The 23,855-nt window shown below is 41.5% G+C and overlaps 10 protein-coding genes across 10 annotated transcripts; 7 read left to right on the top strand and 3 right to left on the bottom strand.

Moving 5' to 3' along the window:
- Nucleotides 1-1,259: 1,259 nt before the first annotated feature.
- On the top strand, nt 1,260-4,823 carry ATC70_012426 (uncharacterized protein; the record flags this gene model as incomplete). The annotated part of the gene is made up of 8 exons (XM_064831598.1): nt 1,260-1,472; nt 1,526-1,631; nt 1,684-2,061; nt 2,122-2,324; nt 2,378-2,932; nt 2,998-3,248; nt 3,303-3,405; nt 3,459-4,823. 8 exons carry the CDS (start codon nt 1,260-1,262, stop codon nt 4,821-4,823), a joined length of 3,174 nt encoding a protein of 1,057 aa, XP_064677878.1.
- Nucleotides 4,824-6,945: 2,122 nt separating this feature from the next.
- On the top strand, nt 6,946-8,661 carry ATC70_012425 (uncharacterized protein; the record flags this gene model as incomplete). Its single annotated transcript, XM_064831597.1, has 4 exons — nt 6,946-7,073; nt 7,130-8,249; nt 8,300-8,446; nt 8,518-8,661. 4 exons carry the CDS (start codon nt 6,946-6,948, stop codon nt 8,659-8,661), a joined length of 1,539 nt encoding a protein of 512 aa, XP_064677877.1.
- A 118-nt stretch (nt 8,662-8,779) lies between these two features.
- Nucleotides 8,780-10,207, top strand: VMA8 (H(+)-transporting V1 sector ATPase subunit D; the record flags this gene model as incomplete). Its single annotated transcript, XM_064831596.1, has 5 exons — nt 8,780-9,082; nt 9,141-9,171; nt 9,232-9,262; nt 9,320-9,401; nt 9,461-10,207. The coding sequence occupies 5 exons, from the start codon at nt 8,780-8,782 to the stop codon at nt 10,205-10,207; spliced, it is 1,194 nt and encodes a 397-aa protein (XP_064677876.1).
- A 73-nt stretch (nt 10,208-10,280) lies between these two features.
- VAC7_4 (Vacuolar inheritance and morphology protein) lies at nt 10,281-11,567 on the bottom strand (the record flags this gene model as incomplete). Its single annotated transcript, XM_064831595.1, has 1 exon — nt 10,281-11,567. One exon carries the CDS (start codon nt 11,565-11,567, stop codon nt 10,281-10,283), a length of 1,287 nt encoding a protein of 428 aa, XP_064677875.1.
- Nucleotides 11,568-11,931: 364 nt separating this feature from the next.
- On the top strand, nt 11,932-13,729 carry ATC70_012422 (uncharacterized protein; the record flags this gene model as incomplete). Its single annotated transcript, XM_064831594.1, has 4 exons — nt 11,932-12,053; nt 12,124-12,187; nt 12,249-12,443; nt 12,509-13,729. 4 exons carry the CDS (start codon nt 11,932-11,934, stop codon nt 13,727-13,729), a joined length of 1,602 nt encoding a protein of 533 aa, XP_064677874.1.
- A 90-nt stretch (nt 13,730-13,819) lies between these two features.
- On the bottom strand, nt 13,820-14,725 carry ATC70_012421 (uncharacterized protein; the record flags this gene model as incomplete). Its single annotated transcript, XM_064831593.1, has 1 exon — nt 13,820-14,725. One exon carries the CDS (start codon nt 14,723-14,725, stop codon nt 13,820-13,822), a length of 906 nt encoding a protein of 301 aa, XP_064677873.1.
- Nucleotides 14,726-15,084: 359 nt separating this feature from the next.
- Nucleotides 15,085-15,339, bottom strand: ATC70_012420 (uncharacterized protein; the record flags this gene model as incomplete). The annotated part of the gene is made up of 1 exon (XM_064831592.1): nt 15,085-15,339. One exon carries the CDS (start codon nt 15,337-15,339, stop codon nt 15,085-15,087), a length of 255 nt encoding a protein of 84 aa, XP_064677872.1.
- A 757-nt stretch (nt 15,340-16,096) lies between these two features.
- Nucleotides 16,097-17,482, top strand: ATC70_012419 (uncharacterized protein; the record flags this gene model as incomplete). Its single annotated transcript, XM_064831591.1, has 1 exon — nt 16,097-17,482. The coding sequence occupies one exon, from the start codon at nt 16,097-16,099 to the stop codon at nt 17,480-17,482; it is 1,386 nt and encodes a 461-aa protein (XP_064677871.1).
- A 3,097-nt stretch (nt 17,483-20,579) lies between these two features.
- ATC70_012418 (uncharacterized protein) lies at nt 20,580-22,262 on the top strand (the record flags this gene model as incomplete). The annotated part of the gene is made up of 1 exon (XM_064831590.1): nt 20,580-22,262. The coding sequence occupies one exon, from the start codon at nt 20,580-20,582 to the stop codon at nt 22,260-22,262; it is 1,683 nt and encodes a 560-aa protein (XP_064677870.1).
- A 669-nt stretch (nt 22,263-22,931) lies between these two features.
- ATC70_012417 (uncharacterized protein) lies at nt 22,932-23,826 on the top strand (the record flags this gene model as incomplete). The annotated part of the gene is made up of 3 exons (XM_064831589.1): nt 22,932-23,091; nt 23,147-23,250; nt 23,305-23,826. The coding sequence occupies 3 exons, from the start codon at nt 22,932-22,934 to the stop codon at nt 23,824-23,826; spliced, it is 786 nt and encodes a 261-aa protein (XP_064677869.1).
- Nucleotides 23,827-23,855: the final 29 nt, after the last annotated feature.

The raw sequence follows: 23,855 nt of genomic DNA, 5'->3' as shown, positions 1-23,855 counted from the left end.
GTGTTTAGGATGGATGGCGCTATAGACTTATTCTTGTATTCGTACTTGCGACGTGCTACAGATACGCTGTCATGTACTTGTGTAATCATTGCCGAATCCGATCTGAGGTGCTCATAAGAATTAACACCTCGTTTGACTTTTGGTCGGTATTGAGAATGTTTGCGTATATGTACGTGATGCATGTAGGGCCAAGTTTAAAGTAGGCAATGCCATCATTTAATGATAGTGGATTGGATTTGACATTTTTGAATCTTTAAGGAAGAGGCACATGTTTATGGCCATCACATGTGTAGCGAACACAGAAAAACCAAGAAAGAGAAAACCCGCTAACTTTTGGTATATATAGCTTTCCTTAGATTGAGGATGTAGGATCATTGAGTCGTCAGCAGATATTTCAACACAAGCTAACAGAATATGAAATGAGAATGCTGTGAGCCATTAAACATGATATTTTAAGAATGTGGCATCATCTGGGCACCAACACATGTATCAATAAGGATAAAACACCATCTTCACAAGCCCCAAAAAAAACCATTAGGATATCTGTAAATATGTTGTAAAACTATTTAAACTAATTAAACATATTTAAAAACTCGAGGTATGCATGTTAATGTAGAGTTGACAGAAGTTATGGATATGTATTGTAATTTCTCTATATATCCATATGCGAGTGTACATATACAGTCGAATAAGTGTTGCCTGACCCCACATTTGCATGCAGACACACATCTTGTTTACACAAGTAATGCAACAAAATGGAGTTTAAACCTTGTATTGTATAGCATAGCGAAAGAAATGAAGTTTAAGAGATTTTTATATATAAAAACTTTAGAGTAATGTTAAAAAATCAAGTCATTAGTAAGTTGTAATGGTTGTACCAAACCTGGCAATATTCAGCAACAAATTGGTCCAAGCGCAGTGCAAGGACCGAGACGAAGTATTTTCTCATGAGCATAATAGGTTACTCTAATCAAGTCATCAACGAAATCAGATGGTATGATCATGTTTGTGACGAAAAGAAAGAATAAGGAGTGGGATGTTTGACAAGGCTATTCGAGGTGATCTACAGTCCATACTCACACACTCACACACGATTTCAACTAGTGCACTAACTCGTTCCTGAATTATTTTCGAAAGATGATGTGGCTCATTTGACCTCTTTTCATCAACATAGAGTAAGGCAAACAAATAAAAACGTGTGACTCCGTCGCTGTGTCCTCTTTTCCTTCTTACTCTTCTTCTTTTACAAAATCATTTAGATGGTGTCTGCCATAGTAAACAATGATGTCGATTGGCAAAATTGTCAGGCATATTCGTTCTATACAAAGCCGCTGGAGAAACCTGCAAACGATGACCGTGAATATCGTCTAATTAGACTGTTGAATCAGTTGGAAGTTCTGATCATTAGTGACCCACAGACTGATCGTGCAAGTGCTGCTTTGGATGTGCATGTCGGCAGTTTGAGTGATCCGGTAAGCATGGTGTAGCTTATGATCTAGCAATCAATTGATCTGTGGTATTTTAGGAAAACTTGCAAGGTTTAGCTCATTTTTGCGAGCATCTGTTATTTATGGGCACCAAGAAATATCCCAAAGAGAATGATTACTACAGCTATCTCTCAGAGCATTCAGGTAAGCGTTGCTACTGCGAGCAATCCCTTGTTTACTAAAGAAAATGCATTAGGTCATGCGAATGCTTTTACTGGCACAGAAAACACAAATTACTTTTTTGAAGTGGGACATCAATGGCTGGAAGGAGCATTGGATCGTTTTTCACACTTTTTCATTGATCCCCTCTTCTCCGAAAGTTGCACAGACAGAGAACTGAGAGCTGTTGATTCAGAACACAAAAAGAATCTGCAGTCAGACTGCTGGCGCATTGCTCAGGTAGAAAAGTGTCTCAGTAATCCAAATCATCCATGGCATCTGTTTGAAACCGGTAATCTGGAGACATTGATGGAGAATCCCAAAAAGTTGGGCCTTGATATTCGTCAGGAGCTGCTCAAATTTCATGATACTTACTACTCTGCAAACATCATGAAGCTGACCGTTATTGGCAAAGGTATGCACTCTCTATGTATACAATGCCAGATTATGCACACATTAACGTTGTCTCTCAAAGAATCACTGGATCAGTTGACTGAATGGGTTGTTGAAAAGTTCTCTAGCGTCACTAACAAAAATATACCAGTGCCCTCTTTCCCTGGACATCCATTGACCAAGAATGAAATCATGAAGCAAATCTTTGTAAAGTCGGTCAAGAAGAATCGCACATTGGATGTGACCTTTCCGTTCCCAGATCAAATTCCATACTATCAGAGCCAGGTAAGTTATTGAGCATTTGTACAAATTTTCAGGTCCTCATCACTTCTCTACAGCCTGCAAACTACATTTCTCATTTGACAGGTCATGAAGGCCCTGGATCCATTCTGTCGTCTCTCAAAAAAAAGAACTGGGCTACCTATTTAAGCTCGGGCATGTGTTTCAATGGCACTGGATTTGGATTTTTCCACATCAGTGTTGATTTGACGGAACAAGGTTTGGCTCATTATGAGGATGTCGTGGTTGCTATTTTTGAATACATCGAGATGATCAAGGAGAATGGGGTAAAGAAGTGGATATTTGATGAAATCAAGACATTGGCAGAGATGGAATTCAAGTTTTCTGAGAAATGTCCTCCTTCTCAATACACTTCAGTCCTGGCGCAACAAATGCAAGAAAACTTACCACCTCAATGGACCATCAGTGGAAGCGCGTTGCTGAGAAAATACGATCCTGTCTTGGTAAACCAGCATTTGGCTCTTTTGAACACTGACAATTTTCGTCTGACGTTGGCCTGTCAAGAATTCCCCAATGGTGTGCAGCCTACCAAGGTGGAGAAGTGGTATTCAACAGATTACGAAGTATTGCCCATCAGTCAAGAGCTGACAGATGTAAGTATTGCCGCTTTTGGAGGGATTCTGGCCGCACGATGGAGACTGACAGACACGCATTGTAGAGATTGGCACATTTATCAATGAATGATGATTTTTCTTTGCCTGCCATTAATGAATTCATCCCTTCGAATCTGGATGTGCATATTACTGAGGTACCAACCAAGAAGAGCCAGCCTGAATTGATTCAAGATACAACTATTACTCGCATTTGGTACAAGAAGGATGACACTTTCTGGGTTCCCAAGACAAATATGTGGATATTCTTTAAGAATCCTTTGTTTTATGCTACTCCTCGTAACTCTGTCATTTTAGAGTAAGTGTGGCTATTGTGCGATTAGGGATTCTTACTCAAATGCTATTCCTCTAGATTGTATATAAACCTATTGACTGATTCACTGTCGGAATACTCTTATGACGCCGAAGTTGCTGGCTTGATCTACTATCTCAACCAAGAGCCAAAGGGCATCACTGTAAGTAACCTTTTATCTGCCCATAGTTTACATTGACTGACACCTCAATCAAGCTTCATGTCGGTGGTTACAGCGACAAATTACCGTTATTGCTGGAAAAAGTCATTGACAAGATGAAAAATCTCCAGATCGAAAGCGACAGATTCGACATTTTCAAGGACGAACTTACTCGTAGCTACGAAAATTTCTTTTTGGAAGCACCCTATCAACACTCTGCTTACTACATGACCTACGCACTCTGTGAAAAGCGCTGGACATGTGATGATTTCTTGGCTGAAATCAAGGATATTCATATGGAGGATGTGCAAGGTTTTATTCCTACCATCTTTTCCAACTTGCACATTGAAAGTTTGGTCCATGGCACATTGGAACAAGATCGGGTCGTCGGTATTTTTGATCGCATGTTGAAGGTGTTGCAGCCTCGCCCATTAATGCCTAGCCAGTTCATTGGAGAACGATCTATTCTTTTGCCTACAGGCACCAAGTTTGTGTATGCTTTACCTGTGCGAGACAAGGATGATTTGAATTCGGCCATCAATTACAATAGTCAAATATGTGATGTAAAAGACATTCCGCTTCGAAACCGCCTCAGCATGATAGCTCAAATTGCACAGGAGCCTTGTTTCAATCAGCTTCGTACAAGAGAACAATTGGGTTACTTAGTATTCAGTGGTATTCGCCGTCAGTTGAGTCAATTGGCCTTCCGCTTGATCATCCAAAGCGAACGTGATCCCACGTATCTTGAAAACCGAGTGCTTGAATTCTTGGAGTCACTCAGAGACATCATTGCAGACATGAGTGAAAAGGACTATCAATCTCAAGTGGAGTCTTTGACCGCCGAGAAGTTGGAAAAGCACAAGAATCTATGGGAGGAGGGAAACAAGTACTGGGCAGACATAGAATCTGGATATTACGAATTTGATGAAATCCGAACAGATGTTGAGGAATTGAAGACGATTACTAAAGAGTCCCTGATTGAATTCTACGACAAATTCATTCTACCGAGCTCATCTCAAGCAAGCACCATCTCTGTACATCTTCAATCACAGAAACCACCAGCAATTGAAAAAGAAAGAGAGGACAATATTACGGTAGATCAGCTATACCCTGTCCTGGCCTATCTTGGTTTGATCAACAAAAAAGAGGAATCTGAGGAAGACTTGAAGAGCAAAGTCAAGGACAAGTCCATTCAGACAGAGTCTGGTCTGGTTGAATTTCTCAAGGATTCCATTCACTTGAACCAAGACGACATTGATCAAGTCCTGTTGAAGTTGAACCAAGGTCCCAGTGGTTTGTCCAAGCGAGATCATGCCAATTTACCCAAAGATTGCATTGTTATTCAAGATTTGAATAACTTCAAACGAAGCATGGCGTTGTCTGTTGCTGCTGTGCCATTCTATCCCTTTGCTAATGTATAATAGATTACTTTATTTTTGTGTAAACTATGTTTTTTTTTAATTATTATGTTTATCTACTTGCTGTTTAGAAACCAATAAGCCCCAAATATCCAAGACTTTGCAGTTTTCGGAGCTATTTAGCAAAGACTAATAACAGTGTGTTTTTATATCAATAGATATACTATGTCAATGACGGAAGCGTCGGGAAAACTCCAGTGTTCGCCGGATATCTAGCAGTTTATATTGATGGAATGGGAATAGCGTCCTACATACTACAGCATACTTTGAAAAGCACAAATGCAAAGCCTAAATTCGGAAAAGGAATAACGCTATGCAGGGTAACACGCATGTATACACAATGTTAAACAAACACTGCAATTGCAGTACAGCAATGAATCAATTCGCAGGGCAAAATGTTATTTTGAATGTTTATACAAAAGCTTGACTTGGAAGCTTGTTTATAATGATGTTTACGGGGTACACAAGGCTACTTCAGAACGGGACACATTGGCTAAAGCAGATGCAATAGAGATTATTTGCAACTGAGCGTTACAATCACCATAATAGTTGCTGTAGATCACTTAGCCCTTCCCACCTTGGTGCATACAAGATAGCCTAATTGAATATATCAAAACAAGCATGGTTGTAAATGGCGTATATCAAGTACGGCAGATTCTGCTAATATGTGGTCTAAAAATCCTCGCAAAGAAAAACGCGACTATACAGCTTATTCATAAGCAGCATTTCCAAGATGTTTGATGCGCATAACATACAAACGATGTCAGTATTAAAGTAGCATTCATAGTCGTAGTCGCCTACAGATTCAGTTGCATATCGTCCAACGTAAGGGACTAACATTGAGCATTTTGTAGATCATCTTATGCAGATACATATCTTTCAAAATCCACTTTTGTTATATAAAGATACAGGCATTTCAATGCCAAAGATGGTGGCAAGTTATCAGGGATTACTTCAAGAATAGGGAACCTTGAGGAAACTAGCTAATTTTGTATTTCACACAAAAATTCGAAATTGGAAAGATATTTTGCAACGGTTTAATTCTATCAGATATTTAAATGAGAAGCACCAGTAAAATTCAATAGTATAATTATTCTTTAGTGTCCTTTACTTTGCAATTCCCTTCAAGAACGTCGATTGTCTTCATGAGAAAGACATGCTACGCAGCAGCCAAGACTGGCTGTAACTCTGTTCGATATTCTGCTTCAATTCGTTGATTTTTAATCAAATTGCGACTTGATTGATATATTTTGCAAGGTTCGATTATATAAAATAGGATGATCATTCAATGGTTTCTTAAACTTTCTAAAAGCACTTTTCAAGGCGCATCCAATGGTGCCAACTAAAGCAAGTGTTTTGAAAAAAACTTATCGAGTAACCTAAGAAAATACGAGATAAGAGTTTTGGCCAGAATGTCGAGGTTTTGTATACAAAAGTCTCATAAACAAAGTTTTAGGGGTTGCTTTGGATCGAAAGAAACATTTTGATCTAATATATGCCATAGCAAAAATCTTCATTTTTGCGATGAAAAACGCGATTGTCTAATTTTTGATGAAAATCATGAGGGATACCTCATGGTTTGGAGTCAATTTTTGATGATCCCAAAAAAGTTGAGCAAGGGTCTCAGCAAGTAGCTACTAGATGCGAGTGATTGCTTGGTGCTATTCTGGCACTCTAAAACGGCTCCTAAGACGAGACATTGCGGTTTGAATGCATGCAATTTTGGCTGTGGTTTGCATCCTTTTGAGTAATAAGAGCCAATACAGGTATGCTGATTGCCCGTATATGAATGGTTTCGAGAGATCGAGACGTAAAGCATCGTAGAACGGCCAGATTTCCACTTACAGGTTCTTGGTAGAGGAATTTTGTATGATAGCCGAAAGCTACAAAGCGTAGCATCATTACACACCAGTGGGATAGAATTTATGCACTTGGATCAATCATCATCTTCAAGGATAGGGTTTTGTTGATTGATCTCAGAATCTCAGTGCTCGGTTGATGAAAAACGTTGTGATTTAGGCTGATGTCCTTTCGTTTACCCGATTAATTTCCTTTTCTTTCATCTAAACTTCTTGGGGAAAAAATGACAGAACTTAGCGTGCCTAATTTCCCTTTATTTAAACACATGGTGGAGAATGCCGCCAACCAAAATGGAGTTGCCATTGTCGATATTCGCCTGCAAAAGAGCTTCACTTACCTTGAGTTGATTCATGCTGCAAGCAAATTACGCCTTGAATTATTGAAGGGCAAAAGGTAATTCCGCTACTATTGCAGAGAAAATGAATACACCAATTAACTTGCTACCGTAGCTCATTAGACCAAGAGAGAATAGCCATCTTATGTCCTAGTGGATTCCCTTACGTTGTAGCGTTGTTAGCAATTTGGGCTGCTGGAGGTATCGCTGTACCACTGTGTACCACGCATCCTGCACCGGAACAAATCTACACATTGCAAGATTCTCAAGCATCATTTATCCTTGGTCATCCTGTATTCGCTGATCGTATTTCTGAACTATCCAATGCCACCAAACTACCAAGCATAATCAAAGACGATGACAGCTTTATCGCCATGACTAACGTGGATAGCCTCAGCCGACCCGACATTGCATTATTCGATGCTGATTTTGATGCGGGTGCTCTCATCATCTACACCAGTGGCACAACAGGCAAACCCAAAGGTGCTGTCTCTACGCATTCTGTCATTGATGCCCAAGCATCTGTGTTAGTAACGGCCTGGTATTGGACATCCGAGGATCGCTTGCACCATATCCTCCCTCTGCATCATATCCATGGCATTGTCAATGCGCTCATCTGTCCATTATGGATTGGCGCCACAGTTGAAATGCACCAAAAGTTTGATACTACTCAGGTGTGGGCTCGTTGGGCAAACACAGAGTTGCCTCGCCTCAGCGTGTTTATGAGCGTGCCTACGGTGTATTCAAAACTCCAGCAATTCTACAAGACGCAAGATAGGGAAACACAGGCTGTCTTGACAACAGCATGCAAGCAATTCAGATTCATGGTGTCAGGTTCCGCTTCTTTGCCAACAACCTTGAGAAACGATTGGAGAAAACTGAGTGAGGGTCAGGTCTTACTAGAGCGTTATGGCATGACCGAGATTGGTATGGCACTCAGTCAAGAATATGTGATTTGGGAGCGAGTACAAGGCACGGTGGGCATTCCTTTACCTGGCGTTGAAGCCAGAATCATTTCTGCAGAGACAAATGAGGATGTTACTGAGGCAAGAAATGTTCCTGGCATGCTGCAAATTCGCGGCAAAACTGTGTTCAAGGAGTATTGGGGACGCCCTGATGCTACTAAAAAGGAATTCACCGAGGATGGCTGGTTTATTACTGGCGATGTTGCTCAGAGAGTGGGGCATCATGGATATTTTCAAATCATGGGCAGAAACAGCATAGATATTCTCAAGGTATGTTGAAAGAGACAATAGCTAGGCTAGGTAACTCATATATGTTGTAGACTGGTGGAGAGAAAGTGAGCGCATTAGAAATAGAAAGAGAATTACTATCCTGCGATTTAGGCATTCAAGACGTAGCTGTTGTTGGTATTCCTGATCCTGAATGGGGTCAAAAAGTTGCAGCTGCTGTCGTTTTAGAAAATGGAAAGGTACTGCAATGTGTGATACTTTGATGTGATATTACAGTGTGAAGTGTACTGACAGACAGCCATGAAATTAGGATCTTAACTTGGCTACAATGAGAAATGCCATGAAGAAGCGAGTGGCAGTCTACAAAGTGCCTGCATTACTAAAGATTGTTGATGAACTGCCTAAAAATGCAATGGGCAAGGTGACAAAGAAGGATGTGGTCAATTCATTCTAAATAAACTAGTCGGATTGTTGTTGTTGCGATATCCAAGAATGCTACGTTGAGAGTCTTGTATAAATTCATTGAGTCTTGTTGCCTGATTTCATCTTTATCTTTCTCATTCAACTGAAATATGCTTTATTCAAGCTTGAAATTCTCGGCATTTTTAGTTCTTTCACAGTTTGTCTTGCATTCACAGCAGCAGTGTCTGGGAACCTCCAAGATGCGAGGCATCGATTATACATTTGCATTGGCTCAAGTCAGTAACAATAGTAACCCACTGGGCCCTCAGGAAGCCTGTTACTTTAACTGTGGCGCTCAGATTGTCACTCAATCCTCAAATCGAGGCGATATGGCACGATTGACGTTGATGGACAATGCTGCTACTGTATTGACCTCCTCTGGATTTCTGCTGGCTGGGCAGACGTATTATTTGGTAGGCATTTACATCGAGCAGCATGGTAGATGAGAATGCTCATTGTCGTCATTTGTAGAATCACTTGGGCTTGGAGGAGAATGAAGGAGGTAAGTTGTGTGCTGTGCTATCACGGTAGATCAGACAATAAATTTCCGTACCATGATCAGGCAACGGCATTGGCTGTATCCAAGTGCTTCCGTAAGTATAGTAGAATCATGTCGCAGATATTGCAGGAATGCTTACGATTATGATCAGCGGTAATCGCATTACTCATTACCCTAGAGCACATCAAATATGTCAAAAGGCAAATGTAGCCATTTGTGGATTCTGGGGCAAGGTTTGTTTGCAGACAAAAGATGTCAAGTAGAGTAGAGAGTCTCTAATACATTGATACAGCAATCTATTCCAGTAGATCCTCGTCCAAAACCCTCCATCTCGTCTACTCCTGCAACTACAAACAGGTCTCCACCACTACGTATCGATACCACACTCACTGTCATGACCACAAGCGTATCTCCATCAAGTATCTCGCCTACTACGTCTGACACATCTATTACCACGAGAGCTGGAAGTCCTATACCCACACAGAACCCTCCTTCTGATACAACACCCACAACGCCTGCGCCAAGTCAGACTATAACAACAACTGGAGATACGCCCTCTTCTTCTTCTTCTTCTTCTCCTCCTCCTCCTCCTCCATCTTCCGTTACAACAACAGAGGCAGCAACCCCATTTATCCAAGAAATCTTGCCTGAAATCGAGACCATTTCTGATCTCGCACCTTTTATTGATGAAAAGCTACCCACTGAACAACAGCCATCAAGCACCGATATACTTCATCGATTCAATGTCGAGGGTCGAAACTACCATGTAGTCAACAAGAACGGCAACAGTCTTGCTCAAGCAACTATGAGCTGTCGAAAGAGTCAAACCAACATTGGCGGTGTCACATCAGCCGGCTATCAAGCAGTAACTCGAAATCTGCAATATGTGGTTGACATGACGGGCAATAAGCTCATTATTGGATCATGGAATGGAGACAACTACTCGCTGCGTGGTAATACCTGTCTTATCATGCAGCTGAATAACGGTATCTATTCAGGCGACTGTGCAGAAGCCACTGCTGTGTTGTGTCAATCCTAAATTTATACAGAATAAACCACCATTGCTTTCATAAATACGGTTGTTTATTAGTGGGGGGATGGCACTGCTACTGCTACTCTTGGACCGCTTTGGCCAGTTCAGAGGATGCGGATGAATAGGTAGATAACGTGGGTGATTCTGGTCTAGGTGATGCTCCTTTTGTCTGTTGTTGTAGTTCAGAGATTACTGCTGATGCCACGTTTTTTTTGCTGTAATCCTTGTTGTTTAGGACGAGGCATTTCTCTAATAGGTTCAGGTAACGCTCTTCGTTTGTCTGGCTCCTTGTGCACGCCTTTTCACATATATTTACAAACTTCATGTTCATCTTGTGCATGGATTCAGCATTTGCCTTCATCATCTCTATCTGTGTGTTTTGCTTATCCAGCGTCTTTTCCATAAACACACGTTGTGTTTCCAAGAGCTTCATGTTGAGATCCATCGCACAAAGTCGTTTGGTGTGAAATGTAGTTGCTGCTGTTATCTGGTCAGACGAGTCGCTCTCCTCATTGTCTCTTTCTCTACGTTTACGCTTGAGAATGCAATTCTCGGGAATAGGCACATGGCTCAAATAGCTGTCCATGTATTGAAAATGGTTCCAATAAGAGACAGTGGGTACGGGCTGCTGCAGTCCTTGAGGTCGAGGCATGATGAGAAAGGCTCTCTCTGCATTGTATTTCGCCATGAGTTTCCCCCACTTTTTGATCAATGCTGGTGTGCTACGATTGTCTGCTGTAATGGCGTTGTATTCAGATGTGAGTGCAGTCCAGGCCGCATTCTGTTGATCCATGTCCATAGATGTCACACCGTTGTAGTGTTTGCGATGCAGTTGAATCAAAACGGCGACATTGGCTTCAGACCACACTCTCTCGTACCCAACCACATCATAAGGGCCAGGAAAACTGGGCTGTATAATGATATGGGGATGCATGATTTGCTGCTGTGGCGAGACTCGGGGCTGAACTGGTATGGGTGTTGCTTGCGGCTGCTGCTCTGCAGCTGGAGATGGCACGATGGGAGCCTTGGATGACGATGAAGATGTGGGTATGGATGTACGGCTGGTATGTGAGGATTTAGTCCGTGTATCAATGACTGACTGGGAGGATGCATACGGCTTGATGGCAATGACTTTGGCTTTGGGAGAAGCATCCACTGCATTGGTGTCAGGCTTGCTGTCTTTCTTGGGCTCGCTGGAAGGGGCATCGTTGGTGGCAGCAGTGGCATCTGGAGCAGGATGTGATACGGTAGTAGCAGCGGTTGCCTCTAAGGATGTGGAGGATGAAGTGGGCGTGCGCTTTGTGACATTGACCATCCTTGCACCATTGAATGTCTGCGGGACGAATATGCTGTTGTTGTTTGCCATTGAATGAAATACTGTTCAAGGGAAGCAATCCACTGTTTGATTCGCTCTTTATATATACATTGCCTATATTTAAGTGACGTACATCTATCAATATAAACTTCCACAACAAGAGGTGCCGCACGCGTTGGATTTTGAACGAATGAAAGAGATTTTTTTTTTTTCATTAAAAAAAAAAAAAGATCTTTAACCTTCACTCTCCTTCTTTCTCTTTGACAGCCTTCCTCTTTTCTTTTCTTTTCTTTTCGTGAAAAAATCACTTGATTCTATAGAAAGATGTAAGTTGCCTACTACAAAAGGCATGCGAGATCATACATTGTATTGACTGTTTCTCTTTGCACACATCAGGTCTTCCTCTGCCCTGAAAATGATCAATCCCAACTCGGATGTTGCTAGACGTGGTCAAGCACTCCAGCTCAACATCACTGCTGCCATCGGTCTGCAAGATGTACTCAAGTCCAACTTGGGCCCTAGAGGTACCATCAAAATGTAAGTAGGCACACGAGGCAGCAGAAGCGCGTTCCACATGTCATTGTATATGCTAATCCATGCCATGTAGGCTGGTGGATGGTGCAGGCGGTATCAAACTCACCAAGGATGGCAAGGTCTTGTTGAGTGAAATGGTAATTGAAAACCCTGAGATTGCGATATTTATATGGGTAACTAACATGCTTTGTCATTTAGCAAATTCAACATCCTACTGCTGCCATGATTGCTAAAGCTGCTACTGCTCAAGATGAAATCACTGGCGATGGTACTACTTCTATCGTCTTGTTGGTCGGTGAACTGTTGAAGCAAGCCGAGCGTTATATCTCTGAAGGTCTTCATCCTCGTGTCATTACTGAAGGTTATGATCTCGCTAAAAAGGAAGCTCTCAAGGTAAGTTTTGCTTTTTTTTTTTGTTTGTTTGTATGACACTAGACGCTGATGTGTGAGGAGGGTAGTTTTTGGAAGACTTCAAGACAACCGACGCTGAAATCGACCGTGAATTGCTTGTATCAGTCGCCCGCACATCGCTTCGCACCAAGGTGCATCGCGCTTTAGCCGACACGTTGACTGAAGCTGTTGTCGATGCCGTGTTGGCTATTCGCCGTGAAGGACAACCCATTGATCTCCACATGGTTGAGATTATGAAGATGCAGCATCGCTCAGAAACCGAATCCAAATTGATCCGTGGTCTCGTCATGGATCACGGTGCTCGTCACCCTGATATGCCCAAGAAGATCAAGGACGCCTTTGTTTTGACTTTGAATGTTAGTTTGGAATACGAAAAGTCTGAAATCAACTCTGGCTTCTTCTACTCTACCCCTGAACAGCGTGATAAATTGGTCGAAAGCGAACGTAAACATGTCGACGACAAGGTGCGTCGCTTGGTTGAATTCAAGAACGAAGTCTGCAGTGGTGAAAATGCTGGCCGTGGATTTGTTATCATCAACCAAAAGGGCATTGATCCCCTTTCGCTCGATATTCTGGCCAAGAACGGTATTTTGGCTCTTCGCAGAGCCAAGAGAAGAAACATGGAACGTCTTCAATTGGTGTGTGGCGGTATTGCTCAAAACTCTGTCGATGATTTGACTCCGGAGGTGCTCGGTTATGCTGGCAATGTGTACGAGCAAGTCTTGGGCGAAGATAAATATACGTTTGTTGAGGATGTCAAAGATCCTTACAGTGTCACCATTTTGATCAAGGGCCCCAACCCTCATACCATTGCTCAAATCAATGACGCTGTGCGTGATGGTCTCCGTGCTGTCAAGAATGCCATTGAAGATAAATCTGTTGTCGCTGGTGGCGGTGCTTTCGAAGTCGCCCTCTCTCAACATTTAGTTCAATATAAAAAGGAGGTGAAGGGTCGTGCCAAGATGGGTGTACAAGCATTTGCTGACGCCATGATGGTTATTCCCAAAGTGCTTGCACAAAACGCTGGCTTTGACGCACAAGATGTCATTGTCGCCTTACAAGACGAACACATGGATGGCCACATTGTGGGTGTTGATTTAAAGACGGGCGAGACTATGGATCCCAAGCTCGAAGGTGTTTGGAACAACTACCGCGTACATCGCCATATGCTCCACTCATGCTCTGTCATTGCAAGCAATCTCTTACTAGTCGATGAAATGATGCGTGCCGGTAGAACTTCATTAAAGGGACCTCAACTTGGAGAGTAAAAGAGGAGAAGGGCAAAAAAAAATTAGTATATATTTTATAATTAAAAAAGACTTGTGTGTAGTAGTAGTGCTTTCTGCTTTATTTTGTCATTAATAGATCAAGTCTGAGAAATAGCTATGATTTAAAGCATCTTTGGCTGATATTCTTAATTGAGGCTGGTATTGCAACATGCGATTTAATAGATCGATGCCATGTGCATCAATGTTGGGTAACGTTTGGCCAATGCTCTGGTGGGCGTACCTTTCCTGCGGTTGCTTGTATTCTGGTAACTGAGTGATGCCTGGCCATGTTTGCTCTGTTGGCGTGCCCATCATACGAAATATCTTTTGCAGCTGATCTACGTTGGTGGTGCCTGGAAATAAGGGTCTGCCGGTGTACATCTCAGCCATGATACAGCCAGCCGCCCATATGTCAATTGAAGTAGAATACGTGCGAGAGCCTAGCAACACATCTGGTGCTCTATACCAGAGCGTTACTACTTCGTTTGAAAAGGTGTTGACAGGAATGCCAAACGCTCTCGCTAGTCCAAAATCACCCAGCTTTAATTCGCCATGCTTGTTGATCAACAGATTCTGTGGTTTCAGATCACGATGCAGCACTCGATTTTCATGGCAATAAGCGATACCTTTCAACAGTTGATACATAAATGATTTGATGGTGGAGGTGCCAAGAGCACCGTGAGTCGCTTTTGCATTGGCGTCCATAAATTTCTTGAGATCTTGGTCCATGAATTCAAAAACGAGCATTAGTTTACTTTCAGTATGGATCACATCAATTAGTCGAAGAATGTTGGGGTGCTTGAGTTCCTTCATGAGGGAAATCTCACGAATAGCTGTAGAAGGGGCACCTTCCTCTGCATCCAAATGAATCTCTTTCAGTGCTACAATCTCGCCAGTGATCCTGCTCTTGCCCTTGAAGACCGTTGCATAGGTTCCTTCACCTAGCTTCTCTTGTCGCATGTATCTCGCTTCAGGACTAATACCGTTTTGTGCCATTTATTCAGGTGTTTTGATTCAGGGCAGCTTGTTATTTGGGAGAACTGTTGTCAATGAGTGCTGATGCTTACAGTGTATAGATTGAAATATAGAGAAAAGGAAGGGAAACAGAGAACGAATGATAATGCTGATATTTAAAAAAAGATTGAAAATTGCCAAAAAGGTGATTTCCGACTGGCTCTTAACAAGCATTGGGCTTGGCGAGGCCTTTTTGATGAACTGGTATCGAACCCTTACATAAGCAACATGTTACAGTAAAACCCATTTATTTTCTTTCTATCAATCCACTAGATTCTGTATGTATAGTTTGGTTTCAGTGCAATGTGCTGCTAAAGTGGATGAGTAATGTATGTACATTGCTAATAAGGTCTTCTTTCGGCTGCCATCTTTTCTCTGACAGCAACAATGTTTTGCTTGACCCAATGATCCTTCTCTCTCAGCTCCTGCTCTTCTCTTCGTAGTCTTGCAATCTCTTCTTTAAGTTGCTGTTCCCGAGTCAAAAGAGTAGCAGTGGAAGATTCTCTTCTCACACCTCTTCCTCCAACCTTTTGAGAGTCATCCACGATACGAGCAGGCGACATTTTTGATCTGTGGTAAGACATTGAATCTGCCATTTTGTGTAAATGTAGAATAACAAAAAGAGAGGAAGAGAAACCAGCCAAGATGATTTAGCATGTTTATATATCAAAAAACGATAGCGATGAGTTCCCCTTCATCAAAATTATCACCAGCATCTTTAAAACTAAAATATATATAAAAACCCCTTTATTTTCTTCCAAGTTTCTCTGTTGTAAACGAGATTCAAGCAAGCGCCCCCTTTTCTTTTCCATGATAATCTCTCCTTTTTGTTCTATTCTCGCTGAGAAGCCAAGACTAAGAAATGATAATGTTTTTTTTTTTTTCCTAGCAATCATCTTGCATAAACGATACAATACATGTAACACCCATCTTTATGTAGACATTACGAATGGAGGTGATGGTTTACACTCTATAAATTATCGGATTGCTATTCGTCAGATGTAGGATTCTATACATTGACATGAATATAGGATATCCCATGCGAAACCAATGAAGACTAGATGTATAATATACAGCCTAGACCCTTGATTTACTGTCTTTTGGTTTTTTCTTGGCCTCACTTGTAATAATCCAGCATGAGAACAGGAGAGTGTCTATATGAGCTCAATTGCATACATGTTTAGCTGCTTAATACTCAGAAGGGCCCAATTATCGGACTCGTATTAAAACAGCTTCATGTAGAGACGCTGTACTAGGAGCATCCTTATTATTAGTTTTCAAATGATATTGACTTGATTAATCTAAATCTAACAAGATCAAGAAGCCTTTTCGTACCAGCAAAAGTACGCTCAAATGAACGCTACCCAGAAGCATGTATGTGAGACCATCACCTCCTCCATCAACAGCAACGCCAACAGCTCACATGTCTTTTTGCAAGGTCCAGCTGGCACTGGCAAAACTTTCATTTACAATACTCTTTGTCATTTTGATAGAAGCCAGGGAAAAATTGTTCTCTGTGTTGCCTCCTCTGGCATTGCTGCTTTGCTACTTCCTGGTGGGCGTACGTCGCACTCTCGCTTTGCCATTCCACTCAACATCCACGAGCAGTCTGTGTGTGCGATCAAGAAGAACGATGACCTTGCTGATCTCATTCGAGAGACAGCATTGATAATTTGGGATGAAGTGCCAATGCAGCATCGATATTGCTTTGAAGCTCTTGATAGAACACTGCGAGGCATCTGCAGTTGTGGTGAACGTGTCCTCTTTGGTGGTATTCCTGTTGTTCTTGGTGGCGATTTTGCTCAAATTTCTCCTGTCGTGAAACAAGGTGGCCGTCCTGAAATCGTTGCTGCTTCGTTGATGTCCTCAAGGTTGTTGCCCAGACTACAAAAGCTGAGCCTGACTGAGAATATGAGACTTGCCAACTCCAATGACACAGATAGGCAATTTGCAGATTGGATAGGAAAAATGTCGTATGAACCATCCATGATTGGCAGCATTGCTTTGCCCTCTTTTTTGAGGCAGATGACTGATCTTGATCAGTTCATTGAAGATATCTATCCTCAGCATGTTCTGCAGTGTCCTCTGCAAAATAGTGATTTCTTCAAGGAAAGAGCTATTCTCTGTTCAAAGAACGTCAACGTTGATGCTATTAACAGCAAGGTGATGGAGAACGTGATTAGGGAAAAGGTCACTCTGTACTCTGCTGACACAGCTCAGCCTGATCTGACCAACACGGAGACGCAAGCCTATCCTTCAGAGTACCTACAAACTCTTTCACCTTCAGGGCTGCCGCCAGCAGTTTTGGAGTTGAAAGTAGGTCTTCCTGTCATGCTCCTAAGAAACATCAACCCCGAGAGAGGCCTATGCAATGATACAAGGCTTATTATACAGCAGATTGGACAATATGTACTGAAGGTTAAAATTCTTGGAAGATCAGATGTAATAGAGTTGATTCCTCGCTTTACATTATCAACATTGCCTGGTACATTGCCATTTATTTTGACTAGGAAACAGTTCCCTGTAAAAATGTCTTTTGCGATGACAATCAACAAGTCTCAGGGGCGATCCCTTAGAAAAGTCGCTGTAGACCTCAGGAGTCCTGTTTTCACACATGGCCAACTCAATGTTGCCATCTCGAGAGCAACATCTGCAAATGGTATCACAGTTCTGCCGCCAGAAAATGCGACTCGGACGGAGGATGTAGTAAACCAGAAGTCTTATAATAATATAACGTAAATGCTTTATAAAAAATATTGATTTGTACCTCCAAAGTTCTGACGTTTATATCAAGCTTCATGCCTAATATAGTCATTGTTTAAAATGTACTTTTATTGCAGAGTTTTACTATCTCTTCTAATTTGAAATGCCTTCGGTGAGAGCCCGCAGGGCCACGTCGTCATCGAGCGTAGCGAGATGGATTGGCTAGTCTAAAATATATATACTGGAAAACTATGAAAAAAAAAAGTAGACAAACAAATCATATCCTTTCAAAATTTTATAGAATTGGGTGCCGAACAAGGTGAATAAAACCACCAGCAATGGGGAGAGGGTTTTGGAGAAGAACATAACGCGTCTAATTCAACACTTGATAGCATTGATTTATAGGGGGGTTTTATCGTAGACAAGCAAAGGCGCAAAACCATGGTAATAAGGCGCCTAATTCGACACTTGGTAACATTGATCTATATGAGGGCTTAATTGCATCTACCAAAGATGTGATTCATGCCGTGTAAAAAACTCTATAACAAAGCAATACATAACCAAAATTGACAGCTTTCAAGCCTTCGTATCTTGACTTGTAGACCTTTATGAGCCACCGGAATGGCGCCAAACAATTGTACTTGAGTAATAGCAACTTCCTGACACCTTTGCTCAACTTTTTGAGGATCAAAAAAACATGGCCAAAAATCGACCAAAAAGCATGAGGTACCCCTCATGGTTTTCATCAAAAATCAAACGATTGCATTTTTCACCTTGAAAATAAAGACTTTTACTATGGTATATATTGAATCAAAATGTTTCTATCGATCCAAAGCAACCTCTGAAACCACTTTTATGAGGTTTTCATATGCAAAATATGACTATTTTCGCTAAAAACCTCATCTCATATTTTACCAAATTTCTCAATAACTTCAGTCAAAACACTTATGACAGTTATCACCACTGGAAGCGCCTTGAAAAGTGCTCCAAATATGTATTATGAAGCATCGTCTGAAAACCATATTTCATATAGTCGAATATCATAAGATAAATTAAAGAAGTCGAAAAAAGACAAAATCTGTCCAATCTTGAACAGAAAAAAATAAACTGAGTTTCAATTGATTTTGGCGGCGGCAGAGGCATTGCTGCTGGCTGGCCTAAACGCCTTTTCTGTTGATGACAATGAATGATTGCGATACTGATTAAATGGGGATCACGGAATTGAAAGGACAGTTGCTTAGCGCAAATAAGTTTTTTTGGGTGAGCTTCTCCTCATGGAGTTGTCTTTTGCAATGACAATATCTCAAAAAAAGTCGCTGTAGATCTTACACAAGTCCTTTATTTACTTATGACCAGCTTTATGTCGCCATCTTATCAAAAGCATCAATGACAGCAAACGATATGACAATTCTATTATCAGAAAATGGCAGTTGTGTAAGCAAAAAGGATGCTGAGGGAGATACCTCCTCTTCTTCTCCTGGTGACTTTAATATAACTTTTCTTTTACTAACTAATAATTGGTTGTTTAAAGTCTACTTGATATACCAAAATTTTATGATATCTGATTTATAATGTCTTCAGCGACGACGCCGACATTGAGCGTAGCGAGATAGATCGGCTAGCAGCAATATACGTAAATGGATGGGATGCATAAAGACCATCACTTACCCGAGGCTTTGCTCATTGAGAATACAAGAAAAGACCCTGAATATTTGCATGATTTGTATGCGCTCCATTGTTTTTAGGTTTATATTACTATATTACAACATGGGATATACACATTGTATGTACTAGCGAGTACACAATAAATTTGTCGTTTCAGCAAGCGTATACAACTATCGGTTTGATCCATTGGAGCCGTTTGGTTGCAAATGCAATTGATTTTCCTCAAGGCACCTTATGATTTGGCAGGATTACAACATTTGCGCGAGCATTTCTCAACATAGTATGACTGGAACGTCAGCAAATTAGCTTATTGAGCAACGAAATGTACTTTCAAGGTGAAGCTGTTCTCATTATATAGTGCTCAAACAGATTAATGTCAATAGAAAGCCATAGACGAAGTCTGTATAAAGCACATTTGAGACGAAATGCAACCATATCTCCGCACTATACAGAATGACAATTGACAGAGTTGATCTCCGATGTCAAACGCTAAAACGCTCTTACGCAAAGAACCTGAACTACCAAATGTCTCGAAATCGGAAGTTGTATCCTTTCTATAAAGAATACAGCAGACGCTTATTTACTGCGTGATTGAAAAGTATCTCAATTGAACCTTAAAAGTGCATTGCTAAGCGCAAATACTTACATATCCATATCAGATCCTTGCTACTGTTACACATTGTAATACCTTGTTTGTAAACAAAAGACCCTGAACTGATGTCAAAACAACACCTGCTTGTTTAGCCATCGTGTAATGAAAGTAAAACCAGGCTAATGGTTAAAGATCAGTTGAATTGACATCACATTTGATCCTTTGGGTAATGCGCGATATCCGATCATTGTTTGATCAGCCTCATTTGAATGGAGAAACCCCTTGAGCGAATTTTGCACTGTGAGACTGCATTGATGGCCATGAAATTGACCCAAATGCCCATCCCATGTTGGGTGATTCTCATGGCATTACAATAACCCAATGTTACTAGTGATTGTCCCGTTGCGCATGCAGTGTACACTAACGCATCCTTGAGCCGGTATCGCCGCTTATATCTTTGCAACCTAAAAAGACTGGTTCCAACTATACAAACCAAAGAAAACTTGGCCTATCACTGCATACCTGTCAATGAAAAATTTTATATATAAAAAATGAAAAAACCGACCAGCTTCTTCTCTTTCGAACGACTACCCCTTTTTTTGTTTATTCATACAACACAAAAAAGACAACACTCATCAAATCTAACCAGGAGAGAGTATTTTTTGTTCAAAGTAAACGTTTGAATTTTTTAACCTTTGGTGAAAAAAAAAAAAAATCATAAAAAGTCGCACTCTCTCTAAACTTGCAAAAGTCGACGCACTAGAAAATAAATAACAAAAATCATCATCATTTTTGTTTTTTTTTGGATTAGTCAACACACATATCGTTTTTTTTTCTTTGGTAAAAACCGAAATTATAAACAACAAACTTGCAACAATGATCCACAAGGTCAATCACCATAGCAACAACGACGAAGATCTCGTTCAATACAATCAAGTCGAGGAGGCCGCTGCCAACATCCCCCGATTCGCTACTGAAGAGGAAATCCTGGCTTCGTTTGGCTACAAGCAGGAGATGAACAAGACCATGTCTACCATCTCCAATTTCTCAATTGCATTTGGCTGCTGCTCTATTCTGTCTGGTCTGACTCCCATGTGGGGTGATGCCATGATGTCTGGCGGATCCATTGCCATCATCTGGGGCTGGATCTTGGTCTCTGTCTTCACATTTGGTGTAGGCTTGTCTCTCGCTGAGATCTGCTCTGCGTATCCTGTTACTGGTGGCCTCTACATTTGGGTTTCTCGTCTCGCTCCTCCTGAATGGGTGCCTATCATGTGCTGGTTGACAGGCTGGTGTAACTGGCTTGGTCTGACTGTCGCCATCACCTCTGCCGATCTTGGCCTGGCTCAGTTCATGTCCTCTGTGATTGGTATCACCAACCCTGATTACGATGCTGGTATTTACTGGCAGTACGGCATCTTTCTGGTCATCTTGTTTGTGCATGGTGTCATCAACTCCATGCATGTCAAGTACAATGGTTTCTTCAACCAAACCTCCTTGTACTGGCATCTGGTTGGCACGCTGCTTATTATCATTGTCGCTCTCGTATTGACGCCTAATAAGCCAAGTGCCAAATTTGTTTTCACTCAATTCGAAAACCTCACTGGATTCTCCTCGAATTCTTATGCATTTTTGATCGGTCTTTTACAATCTCAATATACCCTCTCTGGTTTTGACAGTGCTGCTCATATGTCTGAAGAGACCCGCGATGCTGCTCGCAGTGCTCCCCGTGGTATTCTCTACGCTATCGGTGCTGCTGCCATCACTGGTTTTGTTTTTATGCTCTCTGTGAACTTCTGTGTCCAAGACTTCCAACGCCAAATTGTGGAGACAACCATGAGTCCTCAAATGACTCAAGTATTTTTGGACGGTGTTGGCTATAGATGGACCGTGGTTTTCACTGTAATCATCATGGGCGCCATGTTCTTTTCTGGTTCTGCTCTGACGCTGGGTAGTTCCCGCATGATCTATGCCTTTGCTCGTGATGGTGCTACTCCATTCAGTCGCTGGTTGAGTGTCATTAACAAGTCTACTCAAACACCTGTGTATGCTGTGTGGGCTAATATCATATTTGCTGCTGTTGTTGGTCTGCTCTACATTGTTAATGAAACAGCCTTCAATGCCATTGTATCTATTAACACTATTGCTTCATCTCTTGCCTATTTTATTCCCATTGCTCTTCGTTTGACTGTAGCTCGCAAAACCTTTAAGCGCGGTCCCTTCCATCTTGGTCCCTTTTCTGATGTTGTCAACTTTATTAGCTGTTTCTGGATCCTCTTTACATCTATTCTTTTTGTGTGTCCTACGCAGTATCCTGTCACTGCTGATAACATGAACTATGCTTCTGTTATCTTTGTGTTTGTCATGCTTTGGTCTGTCAGTTACTACTACTTCCGCGCTCGCAAATGGTTCACTGGTCCAGGAAAGAGCCTTGAAGATGATCCTCAATTGAATCCGGTTACATTTGATGACTCTTTCGAATCGGTGACATTTGATCCTGGAAGGAAAGACGACTTGTTGGATTCTTACGATTTTAAGAAGGGATCGTCAGCTCAGTGAATGATATAACTCGCCTTTGTATATATATTCCCTACGAAATGGTCAATCATAACAGTGGAATTTCATGCTTGGCAGGCAAAACTCCATCTCTTTATATTATTTTTTCTTGTAATATATCCACTTTAATTTTAATAAATCTTCTTTCCCTACTCTACGCTATTGTGTTCAGGAACAAGTGTTCGAGCCTTATGCAGTTGTGCTTGATTCACCAGGATTGTGCGACAATTTTGGATTTCAGCAGAGATGCTGCAAAGAAACCTCCATAATCGCAAAGGTAGAGTATTGTTTGACATTATGAACTACTTGACATTGATTTAGATAGCTACGGTTTACACTTGCTACTTGTCAATGCAACCAGTGAAATGTTACTTTGGCAATATACATCCAAGGCGTGTAACATTTCAAAAAAAAAAACTTACAATATGCATCATTTCCAGCCTTTGGTGCTTCATATCATCGATGATCCCTCTACAGCCCCACGCGTCAAAGGTAGAGATCATGCATCAAGCATGTAGTGTAGCATGGGTCAAGATTATCGAGCAAACTGTTGAATAGCCGCCAAAAGCCACCCTTGTGAGTGAATTGTGTCGGGCATTGATGGTGAAACTGGCTTAAATAGGCTTCGAATGTGCAAAACACCTTTTTCCTTGATATCAAATATACACTGAAATGTCGGCCAGCTTGGAGATAAAATGGAATGGTAAACGATTTCCTGTCGAGTTTCCCAGCGTCAAAGAATTGGAGCAAACTACAGTGAAAGAGCTCAAGCAAATCTGTGAACGCATTACAGGTATCAGTCCCAGAGACATGAAAATTAATGCCTTTGGAGGTGAGCAATGCTACGATTGTGGCGGCAGTGGCAGTACACTGACAGTGAGCGATAGCCTTAATGAATAATGACGATATGCCTTTGAGCGTGTACGGTCTTCGACCTGGTTGTTATGTTACTTTAAAGGTTACTAAGCATAAAAAATCTGCTTCTCGGGAGGTATGTAACATGATGTTAGTCTACACGCGTAGGATTGACACATTGCAAAACTAGGAGAAGCCTCATCACCATCATGGCCATAATCACCACAAAGAAATGCCCAGCAACAAACAGACTCAACGTGGTCCTCCTCCTCCTCCTCTTCCCAACCGATCAACGCCCACAGCATCTGCTGCAGCACAACCATCGCCAGCACCAACACCACCAGCCGTATCAACTCCAGAATTGCAAGGCGAAGCAGTGTTGTTGGAGCAATTGCAAAAGATTCAAGATAAAATAGACAAGGACATCACACCTCAAGTTAGAAAGTACGAAAAGACAGTAAAAGAGTTTTTGAACCAACCTACCAAGACGGACAAGGAGAAGAAGAAGCAAATTTACATGGGAGCATACCTTGGTGAGCAGCTGATGCATGTTTTGTTTGATTTAGATGGATTCGCTTGTGGGCCAGATAACCTGAATGCTCGTCAAGCTAGAAAACAGGCAGTAAAAAGCGCTCAGTCTTTACTAGACACTGTTGATGAAATCAAATCTGTCGTCAAGAATGTAGCTGTCATCGACCCAAAAGAGGAATAAAAAGAGAGAGAGAGAGGATTACATAGACT

This window comes from Mucor velutinosus, assembly GCF_035048745.1.
Source record: "Mucor velutinosus strain NIH1002 chromosome Unknown tig00001569, whole genome shotgun sequence".
Classification (NCBI taxonomy): domain Eukaryota; kingdom Fungi; phylum Mucoromycota; class Mucoromycetes; order Mucorales; family Mucoraceae; genus Mucor; species Mucor velutinosus.
The sequence above is the reverse complement of the archived record's forward strand: the minus strand, read 5'-3'. Positions and strand labels throughout refer to the sequence as shown.